We start from the raw sequence: 17,208 nt of genomic DNA on the forward strand, positions 1-17,208 counted from the left end.
ACCAATACTTTTGTACTTTTACTTAAGTACATTTTTAATTACGGAATTTGACTTGTAGCAGAGTACTTCTACATTGCAATATTGATACTTTTACTTAAGTAGAACATATGAGTAGGGTACTTTTTCCACCACTGGTCCTTTGATCCTAACTCCTTTGAAGTCCAGTGCGCCATCGCGATGTTTGCTCTCCTATGTTATTTAACGGCAGTAAGTGTTATTTTATTTCAGCTATTGCGTTGTTAAATCAATCAACATAATGGCATAACGGGATGATAACATAATCCTACACTTCAGTTTAATTATATTAAAAATGTGGCCCCTCGCAATTTCAAACTGCACCCTTAGTAACGTCATCCTGGAGCCTGCCCTGACACACGCACGCACGCACACACGCACACACACACACACACACACACACACACACCCGCACGCGCGCGCACGCGCACGCACACGCACACGCACGCACGCACGCACGCACGCACGCACGCACACACACACACACACACACACACACACACACACACACGTGGTCTAGAGATGCGCGGATCGCGGTTTTAGCCGCGGTTGCCGCAGTTAACCGCAGTTTGGGTGGATTTGGGTCATTCAAATATAATTATGAATTAATATTTGATAAACCGCGGGTGAAATAATGCGGGAATTAAATTAATGATATAATAGCTTTTAAAAAGCACTACATTTCACCGTGTGTGCGTTAACTGCGTTTGTAGTATTTTAATATTACGTCATTTTACACCAGGCACAAAATAGCCACTCACTACATGTTGCTTTGCAGCCAGCCGGTGTTGCCAGGTTGCGAGAGAAATAAGCAGCCAGGCCTATGAAAACAAGCCCAAAACAAGTGCCAAACCTTTACAGTCTATGTGCCAAACAAGCCCAAAAGTCGCTTATAAAAAGCCGACATGGCAACAAAGTGGTTGAAAGCGAAAGTAACTCAATGAAGACGTGCGCTTGTTGTACCATGGTTGTGGATTGTATACAGTCACTGCATCGCGACAGTGGTGAGTGACATTGTTTATAAGAAAACTAACGTCAGGAAAATAACAATTATTTGGTGCGGTTGGTGCGGATCTATATATTACAGTTTGATAATTCACAACTACTGTGCCAGATAATCACCATGAGAGTAAAAAAAGAAAACGTTTCAGTCATTCAGTCCGACTTCACTGTAGCCTATAGTAGCTTTTTCATAAATGATAGGCCTAAATGTTTTAGGCTGTCCTGAAAGTTTATAATATTTAGAGAAATTTAAAGTTTCAAATACAAAAGTAGTAGTAGTAGTAGTTGTGAATTACTGGGCATTTAGACTGAATGTTTCCTTTATCCTCATCTTGTGCTCTAATGCACGCAACTGTTTTGCCAGGTTTTATTTTTGTTGTTTCTCATAAGCGTGCATCCGTTGTCTGTCAACAACCCAGTAGTCTGTGCCTTGACTTCCGTGCTCTGACTCTCTCCCCACCCGCCCCCTTGCGCTTCAACTACACGCCAAAAGGCCTTTCGCATTCTATATACCTCCGGATTTCCCTATAATGCCGCCGGATTTGGCCCGGGCGAGTCTTCCGGTTACCTTATTGACTACTGTAATTTGTTTTCCGAGGCGAACTTGTCCGCCCAGCCCAATACTTATGGAATACTTTCATTGTCGTAAGCAAGGAAATACTTCGTTTTGTTGTTCCTTTTGGGTCAATTTATTAATTTATTTATTAAGTAGCCGGGTAATAAGCGGGATAATGTATGGGGAGGTGGTCATTATTGACATTTAAAGCCCTTCAGGGTGATTATCCACCTCCGCTCTGCGTCTGTGTATAATCACCCTGTCGGCCTTTCAATAATGACCACCTCCCCATACATTATCCCTTGCTTAACGCGATCATCTCTCATCATAATACTCACCTTCATGAATGAGTTCAAATGTGCGCAACTTGAGGCTCTCGCACTTATTCTGTGATGCTTTGTCCTCATAAGGAGGGAGGGAGAGAGAGAGAGAGAGAGAGAGAGAGAGAGAGAGAGAGAGAGAGAGAGAGAGAGAGAGAGAGACCCTGAAGAGTGGTGCCAAAATTGTCTCTCTTTTCAGCCCTCTTCAGCCCCACTGAGCCCACTTTGGCCCGGGTCCTTGAATATGGAAGGCCCCCAGATGGTGAGAGTGTGGTGCTGTGTGGAGACTTGCCAGTTGAAACCCAGCATAAATGTACTGTATTTGAATGGTAGAATGCAAAATTGTCTCACACATTTTCCTATAATTATTTCCCTCTAGATCTGAATCTTTCATGGTGACAGATGGCACAGCGTGGCGGAGAGACATTTGGTGATGAACGCCTGGAGTACTGGGAATACCTGTGTTCAGGGGGCTTTGGACTGGTCTATAAGGCCACACACAAGGACTTGGGCATCAAAGTGGTCATTAAGCTGCTTGATGGTGATGATGGGTATGATGACAATTAAACGTATAAATAAAAGTGGGCTTTTTAGAGCACATATCTCCACCAGGCCGGGTTGACTATATGGCTGTGTCAGTTGTAGGGTGCGGGCGTCAAGAAATGCGGGGAGGAAATAGATTGTACAACAGACGGTGCAACTGTTAACATTTGTAGCGCCCCCCTATGGGTAGAAGTTCAAGTGGTTTGAAGGTGTACTCTATAGAGGCCCCTCAACATGGGATTCCAATTTGGTGACGATTGGATGTTGCGCTCATGACTTATGGCGTTTTTGTAATAAATATAAGGCATTGTCACATGACTGACATGTTGGCAAGAAACAGTGACATTTATTCAATGTGCGGCGCTCTGTGTTGTTTAGATGCCCCTCAATGGGTGATTCAAAGTTGGGTCAGATTGGACGCTGTGTTCACGATTCATGGTATTTTATTCAAAGCGGGCCCATCCTACAAACTTAAAACAACAACAACACTCGTAGCCAATTGGAATTGAATCTGACACAACTAACTGATACATTTTGATCACATGACTACAGATTGCATGTGGATTTTTGTGAGGTTTGGACAAAATGTGTAGATTTGTAGAGGCAAAAAGATGCTTTGGCCTGGCGTAGATAAGCATTATGAAGGGAATTTGATCAGCAACTGAGAATTAGGTTGATTAACATTAATCACTTATAATCTTCAGTCCTCAGTGCTCCTCACATAATTGGGTTCTAACTGCTGTCTTTCTCCTCCTATAACTGACCCCATACAGCTCTGGCAAATTGTATGCTGCCCTGTGTCGAGAGGCTGAATACATGGTAGCTGCCGACCACCAGTATGTACCCAGGGTCTATGGGATGTACCAAGGCTGTCCCCCTGGCATGGGCTCTAAAAAGAGACATGGTATAGTAATGGAACTGATGGCGGGAGGCTCCCTGCTGTCCTTTCTGCAGACCCTGTCTAAACCTCCACCGTGGCCCCTGGCTTTCCGTCTGGCCCACCAGGTGGCCCAGGCCATGGACTACCTCCACAGTCAGAGAGACCTCGTGCATATGGACCTGAAACCAGCCAATATACTACTGGATGCCAACTTAAATGCCAAGGTACAGTATCCATGCATTTCACCTAGTATGGGGGGGGGGTGTCAAACATTAGAAAAGCATGTCAAAGAGAACATAAAGAGATCAAGATATACATACACATGGTTATTCAACAGTCTGATGCTAGTCTGGTGGAAGCTGTTCATAAATCTAGTTGTCTTGCGCTGCTTATGTAAAAACATAAATGTCTAAAATACTCTTTTATTATTTTTCCTTCAATAGATAGCAGATTTTGGATTGTCTACGGTGTCCAACAGTGTTTTGTCGACCAACCGTGAAACACAAGGAGGCACCCTAGCCTTCATCCCCCCTGAGGCTTTTGGAGATGCATACCGCCGTGTTCGCTCCTACGATGTTTACAGGTGAACTTTAGACGGAATGCTGTTGATACAGAGTCATCAAATAAATGTTATTGTGTGAAAACCTTTTTCTAATACTTTCCCCTTTTTATAAGCTACGGTATACTTCTCTGGACCATTCTTACTGGAGAGAGTCCCTATCCAGGTAAATTATTCACACACACACACACACACGCACACACACACACACACACACACACACACACACACACACACACACACACACACACACACACACACACACACACACACACACACACACACACACACACAGACAGACTCACACAAATATTTTTCCTTTACTTTAGGGGGGAACCAGTCCTTGGTGCCCTTCAGGATTCAGAAGGGAGACAGACCCGCTCTTCACAAAATAGATGTTCAGAAAGCAGCTGGATTAGAAGACCTGGTTGACCTCATGAAGAGATGCTGGGACCCTGAGCCCAAAAAGAGGCCTTCCTTTGGAGGTAAATCTAACGTTGTATTTCATATGGTTTATATTACTTATTTCAAGTTGTTAAATACGTATACAAAACATGGCAAAAATATAGAACTCAAACAATATCAGTATCTTGCTACCATAATTGACGGCCACAGTCATGGAGTGTACACGAGTGTATCGCCTCAATGGCCAAGCAGACACATGGCCCAACTAACTCCACATTTTCCCCCAAAATTCCTCAATATTCTGCCTGTCAAACCAGCTGCTTCGCATCCCATCACTGTACTTGCAGGATGTACAATTAATATCAAACGCATTATGCTCCAATACTTATGCAAATGACTTCGCCACCTCAAAATTCACGTCCGGGTGTTTCTTTTCACCAGCCAATCATAAGTGACCACCCTTTCACGTTGCCACGTCCGTTGCCACGTCGCGCTGACGTACGCTAAACAAGCGCTGCCGTGCGCACTATGCGAACGAGCCCAAAGGCGCGCAAAAATAAGCCGACCATTGCTTAGACATAAAGTCAGACCTGGCAACGCAGCCTACGCCAATCATGTGTGAGAGATCTACAAGCTATGGGGTAGAGACGCCGTGTGCCATGCACCGTATCTTAGCAACAACGAAAGCGCTCACTCTCATTGGTCCTGTCACGCTAAGAGCAGTTTCCAGACAATGGCATCGCAGAGAGCTTGCTGTAGTGTTTACATATATCTATGGCTGTAGCCATCAGTCAGTCGCAGCGAGTCAGCGACGACAGACAGGGCGCTGTGATAGTTGCCATGTAGCTAACGCTAACGTGGTTGTCATACCTGCAGCGGCTGTGCAATCACTTTGTCAACAATATTCGTGTGGTGAATGTTATTATTGCTGCTCCGTTAGTCCATTGTAGATGATGTATGTTGTGGTATGTAACGTAATGGCAGGACCGCCCCGCCCCCCCCCCCCCCCCCCCCCCCCCCCCCCACATCATATTTGAACTGGGGACCCCCCCATTTTGTTTGACTCCGTTCCACAAGTCAATATTGTCAAAATAGCAGATCTACAAGCTCACAACCCTCACGTTGAGAGGCGTTGTGAGCTTGCAGATCGGCTATTTTCAACATGTTTGCCTCTTTCTTATATTATTTGACAATGTGCCCAATGTTTTATAGTATAGTTTGTTGACTACTTTTGTTGCAGTAATGGTCTTTTCCTTTACTTTAGCTTTTTCATTGTCTCCGCCAGGCCGAAAGGCATGGCGCCAGAGTATGTTTTACCCCCTGTCCGTCCGTCTGTGGATAGCTAATCTCCCGCATCGTTGCCTTGCTCGCAGCGAAACTGTGCACACACTCCCTGGATGCCAATTCAGAACCTCTGCCCCCATTTCAATACACGCCGTCTCCGTTTGTAGATGTGTGTGTGTGCGCGCGCACACGGAAATTACTTCAACGCGCGCGCGTGTGTGTGTGTGTGTGTGTGTGTGTGTGTGTGTGTGCAGTACTGTGCGTCTTCTGATTATTAAAAGACGCATCCAACTCACCATTCGTGTGTCCACATGCACTGTTGTGCAAACACACAAAAACAGCCGCCATCTCCACACACATTCCTTGTGTGTGTGTGTGTGTGTGTGTGTGTGTGTGTGTGTGTGTGTGTGTGTACGAGCGCAACAACACACAAACGGCCGCCATTTTGACCAGATTGTACAGGGTCACACATTTCCGTATAACACCCGCCACCGAAAAGATGTGATGACTCATTGTATTATTATTTGATTATTAGATAATGATTATACATGCCCCATGATTATTATAAGATCATATATCTTAATCAAATATTATAATCATATGATATAATTAATCATCAGAACTTATTAATACTCATAAATAACAATATTAAATAACAATATATTGCCCATTTCCCCCCAGCCATTTCGCCATTTAGATATGTATATATATATAGAGAGAGAGATAGATAGAGATAGAGATAGAGAGATAGACAGACAGATAGATAGATAGATAGATAGATAGATAGATATCCAGTAAAGTGCAGTACTTGAGCACATGTAGTTATTTACTCACCTCTGTAATTTAATTCATGACTCCCAGGATCCATTCTCTTTTGGACTCCTCTTAGGACATGCTTATGTCTCCTACAGACTATGCTAGGCTACTTTACAGGTCACACTTGGACCATTGATAGGCAGGAGTAGGCAGCTTTAGCTTTGTAAAAGGTGTGAATGGGCCAGCCAATGTATCACTTCAGTAACGTCACTGGAGGCCGGCGGCTGTGTCTATTGTTGTCGGAGCAGAATTCATTTTCCTGGCAAATCTTCACTGACCGGGCCATGGCCCCACTAGCCCTCATGACGCTACGCCAGTGATCGGCGCTGCCAAGTGGTCTCTACGTGGGCGTGGGCGCTACGTGGGCGTGGACGCTACGTGGGCGTGGGCGCTACGTGGGCGTGGGCGCTAGATGTGAGGCCGGCGCAGCCGGCCGAACTTCTAGTATTCATAATTATCAATAATTAAACCTTATACTTCGGCAAACAACGAAAAGTCAAACTGAATAGTCAGTCATAATCTCAGACAGACTGCTTTTAGCGTTGTGCTTAGCTTCATGCTCTTCAATATGAACAGGGTGTTAATCCCCAGTAAAAACAATGAAACAGTAGAAATGTCTTCCTTGTTGAACTTTCACAAAAGCTTCATTTTGAACAAACAGCATATGGAAGAAATGTATTATAGTGGCCAATCTATTATCTAAAATCTATTTACAGCTAATTCCAAATGATACTTTAGACATACAGTATTTGATACATATCATTTATGTAATAGATGTAAAATATAGACCATACATTGTACCTTAGTTTCATGTAATAAATGATGGTTATTGATCAAATTAGTTTTTGCTTTGAGCATTAAATGGTGGTTGTTTACATTCTACTTTTTGTGTATAACTGAAAAATGAATAAACATTGAATCATAAATGGTGGTTTTCATTTCAGAATGCGTTGAAGTGACGAGTCGTGTTTTTTCAACACATGAGGAGGGGATCGATGCTGCCGTCAGTGACATGAAGCCTCCAGTTCCAGTTCCTCCTCCAGGGAGCACAAACCGAGAGGACTACTTAAAACGTGAGTCCATGTTGATCAGTGGTGTGTTCTAGAGAGTATACTATAATTATTCCCTCCCTCCCACACTCACTATAATTCATTAATGTAAACATTTTGTGTGTGTGTGTGTGTGTGTGTGTGTGTGTGTGTGTGTGTGTGTGTGTGTGTGTGTGTGTGTGTGTGTGTGTGTGTGTGTGTGTATATATATACATATCGTCGGTGTCCAGCCAGGACCAGCTAACTCCATTTTCAATAAATCAAGGCTATTGAACACCCTTTAGGTCTGTGTAAAATATCAAAACATTTGAACCAATGAAAAGTATTAAAAAGCGCCTCTGACGAAAACTCCCAACTCCATTGGATCCTCAAACTGTCCGTCAAAAACAAACAACTCCCCCCTCTCCTCTACAGCGCTGCTTTTCAACAGCATGAGTAGAGCGCGTTGCGCAGTGAACGAGGAGGAGGACCACGTAAACAAGCTCCCCGTAGTCTGTTAAAACTATGCAGTGTACCTGTTTATCAAACTTAGCACTGACGCTAATGTTATGAAAACAAGTAATTATATTTCTAAAATCTATTAAGTGTTTAATGAGGAGAGCAATGTGACAAGAAGAAAGGCGTTCATAGCATTTCTGTCGCGCTATTCTACTACCTCTTTGCAGAAGTTATTGTAATATTTAAAGTCCTGTTTATTATTGTAGGCCTATATAATAAGTGGCATGAAGCATCAGGGCATTAATTCACACGTTGTTGTGATGCATTGTGAGCTTGGAGATCCATTGTTAGCTTTTGAGAATTTGTACCCTTCAGAAACCTCTCCCTTAGCAGCGAGTGGAGCTATTGTTGTTTGGACACCTAACTCCACTTCAGCTTGATTTCTGCTCGTCTGAAACTGCTAACTCCACTTGCGCTGGGTAAAGTGTTGATTTACCCGCGAGTTGGTTAAAGTGTTGATAATATAATGACACATGCAAGTATCTGACAATATATAAAGTCACTATACCAACTTTGATGAGGCAGTGTTGCTTTGTTTTAAAAATATAAGGTTTTCTTCATTTCCTGAGAAACGTATATTTTGTTTTTGCGTTTCCTGAACAATGAGCGTTTTGGAGTTAGCAGTTTCTGGCTGGACAGCAGATATATATATATATATATATATATATATGTATATATATATGTATATATATGTATATATATATATATATATATATATATATATATATATATATATATATATATATATATATAAATATATATATATATATATATATATATATACGTATATATATATACATATATATATATATATATATATACGTGTTTTTGGTTGGTTATATATATATATATAACCAATATATATATATATAACCAACCAAAAATCCTCTCTGGAACGCTGAAAGCCTTTTGGCTTCTCCTGGACACATTTTGGCAGGTGAATTGCCTCTGTAGCCATCAGGGCGTCGTTACGTTTTGTCCGCTTGTAAAACACAGACTGACATTCTAAATCCTTCATCCCCTCGGCGGCACGACTTTGAAATGCTCCGTAGAGTTTTATATTTTTCTTAAAATTGTTTTAACCCATTAAGACCGGAAACGCATCTGTGTGTCATTTTTAGATTTCTTTGGGCTATTCAAAAATAGCAGATATACAAGCTCATAGTGCGGCACCGAGTGCCGCGCTATGAGCTTGTAGATCTGCTATTTATTTTTTTTATCCTGAAAATTCATGGAAAACCCTTGGATTATATATTTTTTTAAAGCGAACATTTGTAAAATATTTAGTTCCAGGAACCTCCAGAAGCAAAGATTTGAGTTACAAATGTCAACACAAAAATAATAATAATAATAATAATAATAATATTTGCACAACTTTTCATGATTTAAAAACCGGTCGGTGCCGTGGTATGAGCTTGTAGATCTGCTATTTTTTGAATAGCCCAACGAAATCTAAAAATGACACACAGATGCGTTCCCGGTCTTAAAGTGTTAATCCGTTTACTTCATTTTTACCTTAGAGAATGTTTACCACATGAACCTTAGCATAGCTATGCTGGGGCATTTTTTCTTACTTTTACCCTTTATTATTATTATTATTACTCTCCGCAGGAGAGTATTGTTTTCACTTTCTAAATATGACACACCGATTGGTCAAGCCTCACGTGACACGTGACAATACGGTGAAATACTGTATAAATACATGGCATCACTTTGACAGCGTCTTTGCCGCTGTCAAAGTGAGGTAAGACAGGAACCATCACGAAATGGCTGCATGGCTGATACATAATTGGCAGATAAGACAGATAGGACACTTATATAGGCAGGAGGGATATGACACTTACACAGACGGATAGGACACTTACAGTACACAGACAGGACGGATAGGACACTTATACAGACAGGACGGATAGGACACACATACAGACAGGACGGATAGGACACTTATACAGACAGGACGGATAGGACACTTACACAGACAGGACGGATAGAACACTTACACAGACAGGACGGACACTTACATAGACAGGAGGGATATGACACTTACACAGACAGGACGGATAGGACACTTACAGTATACAGACAGGACGGATAGGACACTTACAGTATACAGACAGGACGGATAGGACACTTATACAGACAGGATGGATAGGACACTTACACAGACAGGAGGGATAGGACACTTACATAGACAGGACGGATAGGACACTTATACAGACAAGACGGATAGGACACTTATACAGACGGATAGGACACTTATACAGACAGGACGGATCGGACACTTATACAGACAGGATGGATAGGACAGTTAGAACATAAGAATTAGAACATTCCCAACATTCCCAACACAAGTCTGGTAAGAGTGAGGTAAGACAGGAACAATCACGAAATGGTTGAGAAATGGCGGATACTGTAACAATTGGATAGGACACTTACACAGACAGGACGGATAGGACACTTACACAGACAGGACGGATAGGACACTTACATAGACAGGACGGATAGGACACTTATACAGACAGGAGGGATAGGACACTTATACAGACAGGACGGATAGGACACTTATACAGATAGAACATTCCCAACATTCCCAACAGCGGAGAGTTGTGCTCCGAGGAGCACTTTTTCTAGTTATTATTATTATTATTATTATATTATTATTACTCTCCGCAGGAGAGTATTGTTTTCACTTTCTAAATATGACACACCGATTGGTCAAGCCTCACGTGACACGTGACAATACGGTGAAATACTGTATAAATACATGGCATCACTTTGACAGTGTCTATGCCACTGTCAAAGTGAGGTAAGACAGGAACCATCACGAAATGGCTGCATGGCTGATACATAATTGGCAGATAGGACAGATAGGACACTTATATAGACAGGAGGGATATGACACTTACAGTACACAGACAGGACGGATAGGACACTTATACAGACAGGACGGATAGGACACTTATACAGACAGGACGGATAGGACACTTACACAGACAGGACGGATAGGACACTTACATAGACAGGAGGGATATGACACTTACACAGACAGGACGGATAGGACACTTACAGTATACAGACAGGACGGATAGGACACTTACAGTATACAGACAGGACGGATAGGACACTTATACAGACAGGAGGGATAGGACACTTACACAGACAGGAGGGATAGGACACTTACATAGACAGGACGGATAGGACACTTATACAGACAAGACGCACAAGTCTGGTAAGAGTGAGGTAAGACAGGAACAATCACGAAATGGTTGAGAAATGGCGGATACTGTAACAATTGGATAGGACACTTACACAGACAGGACGGATAGGACACTTACACAGACAGGACGGATAGGACACTTACATAGACAGGACGGATAGGACACTTATACAGACAGGAGGGATAGGACACTTATACAGACAGGACGGCTAGGACACTTATACAGATAGAACATTCCCAACATTCCCAACAGCGGAGAGTTGTGCTCCGAGGAGCACTTTTTCTAGTTATTATTATTATTATTACTCTCCGCAGGAGAGTATTGTTTTCACTTTCTAAATATGACACACCGATTGGTCAAGCCTCACGTGACACGTGACAATACGGTGAAATACTGTATAAATACATGGCATCACTTTGACAGTGTCTGTGCCACTGTCAAAGTGAGGTAAGACAGGAACCATCACGAAATGGCTGCATGGCTGATACATAATTGGCAGATAGGACAGATAGGACACTTATATAGACAGGAGGGATATGACACTTACAGTACACAGACAGGACGGATAGGACACTTATACAGACAGGACGGATAGGACACTTATACAGACAGGACGGATAGGACACTTACACAGACAGGACGGATAGGACACTTACATAGACAGGAGGGATATGACACTTACACAGACAGGACGGATAGGACACTTACAGTATACAGACAGGACGGATAGGACACTTACAGTATACAGACAGGACGGATAGGACACTTATACAGACAGGAGGGATAGGACACTTACACAGACAGGAGGGATAGGACACTTACATAGACAGGACGGATAGGACACTTATACAGACAAGACGCACAAGTCTGGTAAGAGTGAGGTAAGACAGGAACAATCACGAAATGGTTGAGAAATGGCGGATACTGTAACAATTGGATAGGACACTTACACAGACAGGACGGATAGGACACTTACACAGACAGGACGGATAGGACACTTACATAGACAGGACGGATAGGACACTTATACAGACAGGAGGGATAGGACACTTATACAGACAGGACGGCTAGGACACTTATACAGATAGAACATTCCCAACATTCCCAACAGCGGAGAGTTGTGCTCCGAGGAGCACTTTTTCTAGTTATTATTATTATTATTACTCTCCGCAGGAGAGTATTGTTTTCACTTTCTAAATATGACACACCGATTGGTCAAGCCTCACGTGACACGTGACAATACGGTGAAATACTGTATAAATACATGGCATCACGTTGACAGTGTCTGTGCCACTGTCAAAGTGAGGTAAGACAGGAACCATCACGAAATGGCTGCATGGCTGATACATAATTGGCAGATAGGACAGATAGGACACTTATATAGACAGGAGGGATATGACACTTACACAGACGGATAGGACACTTACAGTACACAGACAGGACGGATAGGACACTTATACAGACAGGACGGATAGGACACTTATACAGACAGGACGGATAGGACACTTATACAGACAGGACGGATAGAACACTTACACAGACAGGACGGATAGGACACTTACATAGACAGGAGGGATATGACACTTACACAGACAGGACGGATAGGACACTTACAGTATACAGACAGGACGGATAGGACACTTATACAGACAGGAGGGATAGGACACTTACACAGACAGGAGGGATAGGACACTTACATAGACAGGACGGATAGGACACTTATACAGACAAGACGGATAGGACACTTATACAGACGGATAGGACACTTATACAGACAGGACGGATTGGACACTTATACAGACAGGATGGATAGGACAGTTAGAACATAAGAATTAGAACATTCCCAACATTCCCAACACAAGTCTGGTAAGAGTGAGGTAAGACAGGAACAATCACGAAATGGTTGAGAAATGGCGGATACTGTAACAATTGGATAGGACACTTACACAGACAGGACGGATAGGACACTTACACAGACAGGACGGATAGGACACTTACATAGACAGGACGGATAGGACACTTATACAGACAGGAGGGATAGGACACTTATACAGACAGGACGGATAGGACACTTATACAGATAGAACATTCCCAACATTCCCAACAGCGGAGAGTTGTGCTCCGAGGAGCACTTTTTCTAGTTATTATTATTATTATTATTTTAAATCTTTTTACTTAATTTTTACCTTGTGGATTGAGAATGTTTAAGATCATTTTATTCCACACCAGCTGCTTGGAGTAATTTGTTTATCTTTGCATGCTGTAAGTTAATATGTTTTTCTGTAACGAGCTGCTCAAAACTAACTGCACCAGTGGGATTAAAGGAAGTTGTTTGAAGTTTGTGAGAGCGAGCGAAGAAAGTCAAGTCTGCCTTTTAATTTCTGTTCCGACATGTTGACTCTTGCTCTACATTTGCATGCTGCCCGTGCCCGTACATTTTTTATATACTTCAACATGGCATGCTAATATCACCCACACTGGAAGACGAAGCCAGAGTCTTTAAAAATTGGTTCTGCTTTCCAAGGTTTTGTGTTTTGTTTTTGTTATCTGTGATTTAATTTTTCATTATCAAGATGCTTTCAAACTTTGTGTGCCCACGGCACACCAAAGGGCAATCAAAATCTCAAGATACAACTGTATTCACATCCGTGCAAAACAGCCTCTGGAACACCCAAGACGTTTATTTTTTATTTATTATCCCAAAAAAGTTTTAAATATATTTTTAGGGCATAGAATTTGCCTCTGTATTGGGAAATGAGTGTGCACAATGCACTGATATAGCAAATTAAAAGGTAATTCATAACTATTTTTTTGGTATACAGTAGTTGTATAAATTGCCTCAATAATGGTTGTCAGGTACACAACACGACTGGACAGACCAACATGGGACAGGCAACCATGTGGCGAATTCAACCTTATTCAGCCAGCTTGGGGTTCTGCACGAGCAGGGACGCAGTGGGGGGGTTTAGACCTTTCCAGTTCAATTGGGAAGGGGGGGGGGGGTGATATCCCCCCCACTTCTGGGACGAAGAAAAAATAAAAACCTCCGACGAGCCGGAGGTTTTTCTGTGTGGAAAACGGAACGCTCGTCCTAAAACACACTGCCATTTTTTTTTGTGGACCGAGGCCGCCGGAGTACATTTTTGTGTACGAATTAACCGAATTAACCGAATTAAAGTAAGAAAAAACGAAAATAAAAGGGGCAAAAAACGCAAAAAAAAGAACGAGAAATACCTTTTTTCGGTGTTCGTGTTCACGGTGTTCGGTGTTCACACGCATGCACGCACGCTGCGTGCACGCGTCCCCCTTGGTTCTCAAATGCTCTCTGCGCGTCCTTGTGCACGAGCCCCGCATGTAATTGTCCGAAGTGACACTCCACCATCAATGCATGGAGTATGCATGCCATACTCCCATCAACGCATGCGGGAGTATGCATACGATACTCCACCAACGCATGGAGTATGCATTTTGTGACTATACTGCGGTGCTCTGACCTGGTATTGAGGGGCCGTCTGCAGGGCACAGAGTCACGAATGCAGGTTCCAGAGGCGGGATCTGCCAGCTCGACAATGACAAAGGGACGCTCCTCCAGGGTGACCACCCGGAGGTGCTGGGCGTCGTCGGGGGGCTTGAGGAAGGGCCCGTAGCGCGACCAGGCCGGGTTTCAAATACAAAAGTAGTAGTAGTTGTGAAGGTTAGCAAACTGGACATTTAGACTGAATGTTTCCTGTATCTTCTTCTTGCGCTAATGCACACAAGTGTTTCACCAGGTTTTATTTGTGTTGTTTTATTTGTGCGTGCATCCGTTGTCTGTCAACAACACAGCAGTCTGTGCCTTGACTTCTGTGCGCTCAGTGCGCTCCTGACTCTCTCCCCAGCGCAACCCTATATTTATGCGCGACCAGCACAAACATTGTCGCATAGTTGATGACGTCTGTGTCCACTGGCGAAGCACTATGTGCATGCCGCCACCTATAGGATCGGGGGTATATATGCAAGTGTATTCGGGCGCGTTAGAGCCTTGGCCAGTGTGAATGCTGGCCAGCCAAGCGCACTCGGGAGCGGTACGGTCTGGAGTGCGCACCCGGGACCATAGTGTGAAACCGCCCTTAGTCGCTTGGTATGGGCTTGTTTTCATAGATCCTGTTGCTTACTTCTCTCACACGATCTGGCAACACTGCCTGCATGGCCATAATATATTATATATGGCAGGGCTTGGTTGATCCTGGTGATCATCACAGACTGCTGAACAGCGCCCTCTATCGTAAAACCACTGAAAACACACATGACGAGTTGTATGAAAATGTTTTAAATTATTCATTATTAAATGTGTCATGAACACAATATGATACGCATCTGAGTCATATTGTAGATTTCTATGACTATTAAAAATAACAGATCTACAAGCTCATAGCGCGGCACCGAGTGCCGCGCCATGAGCTTGTAGATCTGCTATTTTAGAAAGATCAGGAAAAATATGTGCGAATCTTTGAATATTTTTATTTAAAAAAAATGTACTCAAATCTTTGCTTCTGTGGGATTCTACAAATGTGACTGGGTACAGTGCTTTATGCCGCATGTTGGCATTTTTCATTTTTCATTTTTTTTACATATTATTAAAGTACAGAAGTAGCCTACATTGAAATCGGAACATATTTGAAGAAGATGTGTTCATTTGAATCTGGTTAACTATAATAGTGCAAACTGAGATAATCCCTCCTAAAGAATTGTCACTTCAGAGGATCTCTCAGCTCCAGGTAATGGGCGTGAACAATGGGTAATTTATTCAGCCTAGCCACTCCTCTAGTCACTCCCCCATTGACACCTTTCAGCTGTCCACTCTGTTTAGTGCCAGGGACCCCCATAGAAGATCTGTGTTCTAAAAAATAGGCATAAGTAATCATCATCATAATAGATTTAATACAATATTTATTTAAAAATAGCAGATCTACAAGCTCACAATGCATGCTTGTAGATCGGCAATTTTCAAATAGCCAATGTAAGTCAATGTATTGATAAAATCCAGTTGCTGGTGTTGTTCTGTGAGAGAAAGCTATGAAGTCTATGAAAACAAGCCCAAAAGAAACGACCAGTTTCACCACTTGAGCCCTATTAAATCAGCTATTTTCAAAAAGAATCTTGAAAGCAAGCCCAAATAAGCAGTGGTGGAAAAAGTACTCAAATTCTCTACTTAAGTAAAAGTACCAATACTGCAATATAAAAATACTCTGTTACAAGTAAAAGTCCAGAATTCAAAATGTACTTGAGTAAAAGTACAAAAGTATTGGCATCAAAATGTACTGAAAGTACCAAAAGTAAAAGTACTAAATATTTGAAAATAGCATATCTACAAGCTCACAATGCGTACAGTAAGTACAGTAGGCTACGTGAGTAAATGTACTTAGTTACTTTCCACCACTGCAAACAGCTTCACGTCGTCTTTGTTGAACTGCAACATGGCGTTTGCTTTTTGTTCATTTACAGCCTGTACATCTACAAAGACGTTCAGATTTAAAATATAAAGTGCTTACATTATGGCCACGGATGTTACACTTGATTTCGGGTGGGTGTAAGTATCTGTTTCTTCCGTATTGTTCAATAAAAGGCATTTTGGTCCGATCGGCGGCCATTTTCTCATAGAGTTATAATGTATCAGGATACACCTCCCAACCGATGCGGTCGCATAGTTGAAAGCAAATGGATAAAATGGCCACCGATCATATTAAAATGCTTTTTATTGAACAATACAGAAGATACGTGTACTTATGTGGGCCCGTACATATTTGTAACATCCGTGGCCATGGGTTAAGCACTTTATATTTGAAATCTGAACGTTTATGTAGATGTACGGGCTGTAGTTCAGGCAAGACACTCGCCACTAACTCCAGAGACCAGTGTTGCCAGATTCTATGAGAGAAATAAGCAACCAGGTCTAGGAAAAAAAGCCCAAAATAAGCGACTATGGGCCACATGAGCATTTTAACCCTCCTTATTGTATACATCAGCTATTTGAAAATAGCAGATATACAAGCTCGACGCGTTGTGAGCTTGTAGATCAGCTAT

The 17,208-nt window shown here is 42.4% G+C and overlaps 1 protein-coding gene across 1 annotated transcript; it reads left to right on the forward strand.

The window, feature by feature from the left end:
* Nucleotides 1-2,088: 2,088 nt before the first annotated feature.
* On the forward strand, nucleotides 2,089-7,485 carry LOC311061644 (receptor-interacting serine/threonine-protein kinase 3-like; the record flags this gene model as incomplete). The annotated part of the gene is made up of 7 exons (XM_084080335.1): nucleotides 2,089-2,155; nucleotides 2,273-2,444; nucleotides 3,210-3,540; nucleotides 3,760-3,899; nucleotides 3,992-4,041; nucleotides 4,205-4,360; nucleotides 7,325-7,485. The coding sequence occupies exons 2-7, from the start codon at nucleotides 2,296-2,298 to the stop codon at nucleotides 7,483-7,485; spliced, it is 987 nt and encodes a 328-aa protein (XP_083936461.1). The 5' UTR covers nucleotides 2,089-2,155; nucleotides 2,273-2,295.
* Between the last annotated feature and the right edge of the window lie 9,723 nt (nucleotides 7,486-17,208).

The sequence above is a fragment of the Gymnoscopelus microlampas genome (assembly GCF_963454915.1).
Source record: "Gymnoscopelus microlampas genome assembly, chromosome: 15".
NCBI classification, from domain to species: Eukaryota; Metazoa; Chordata; class Actinopteri; order Myctophiformes; family Myctophidae; genus Gymnoscopelus; species Gymnoscopelus microlampas.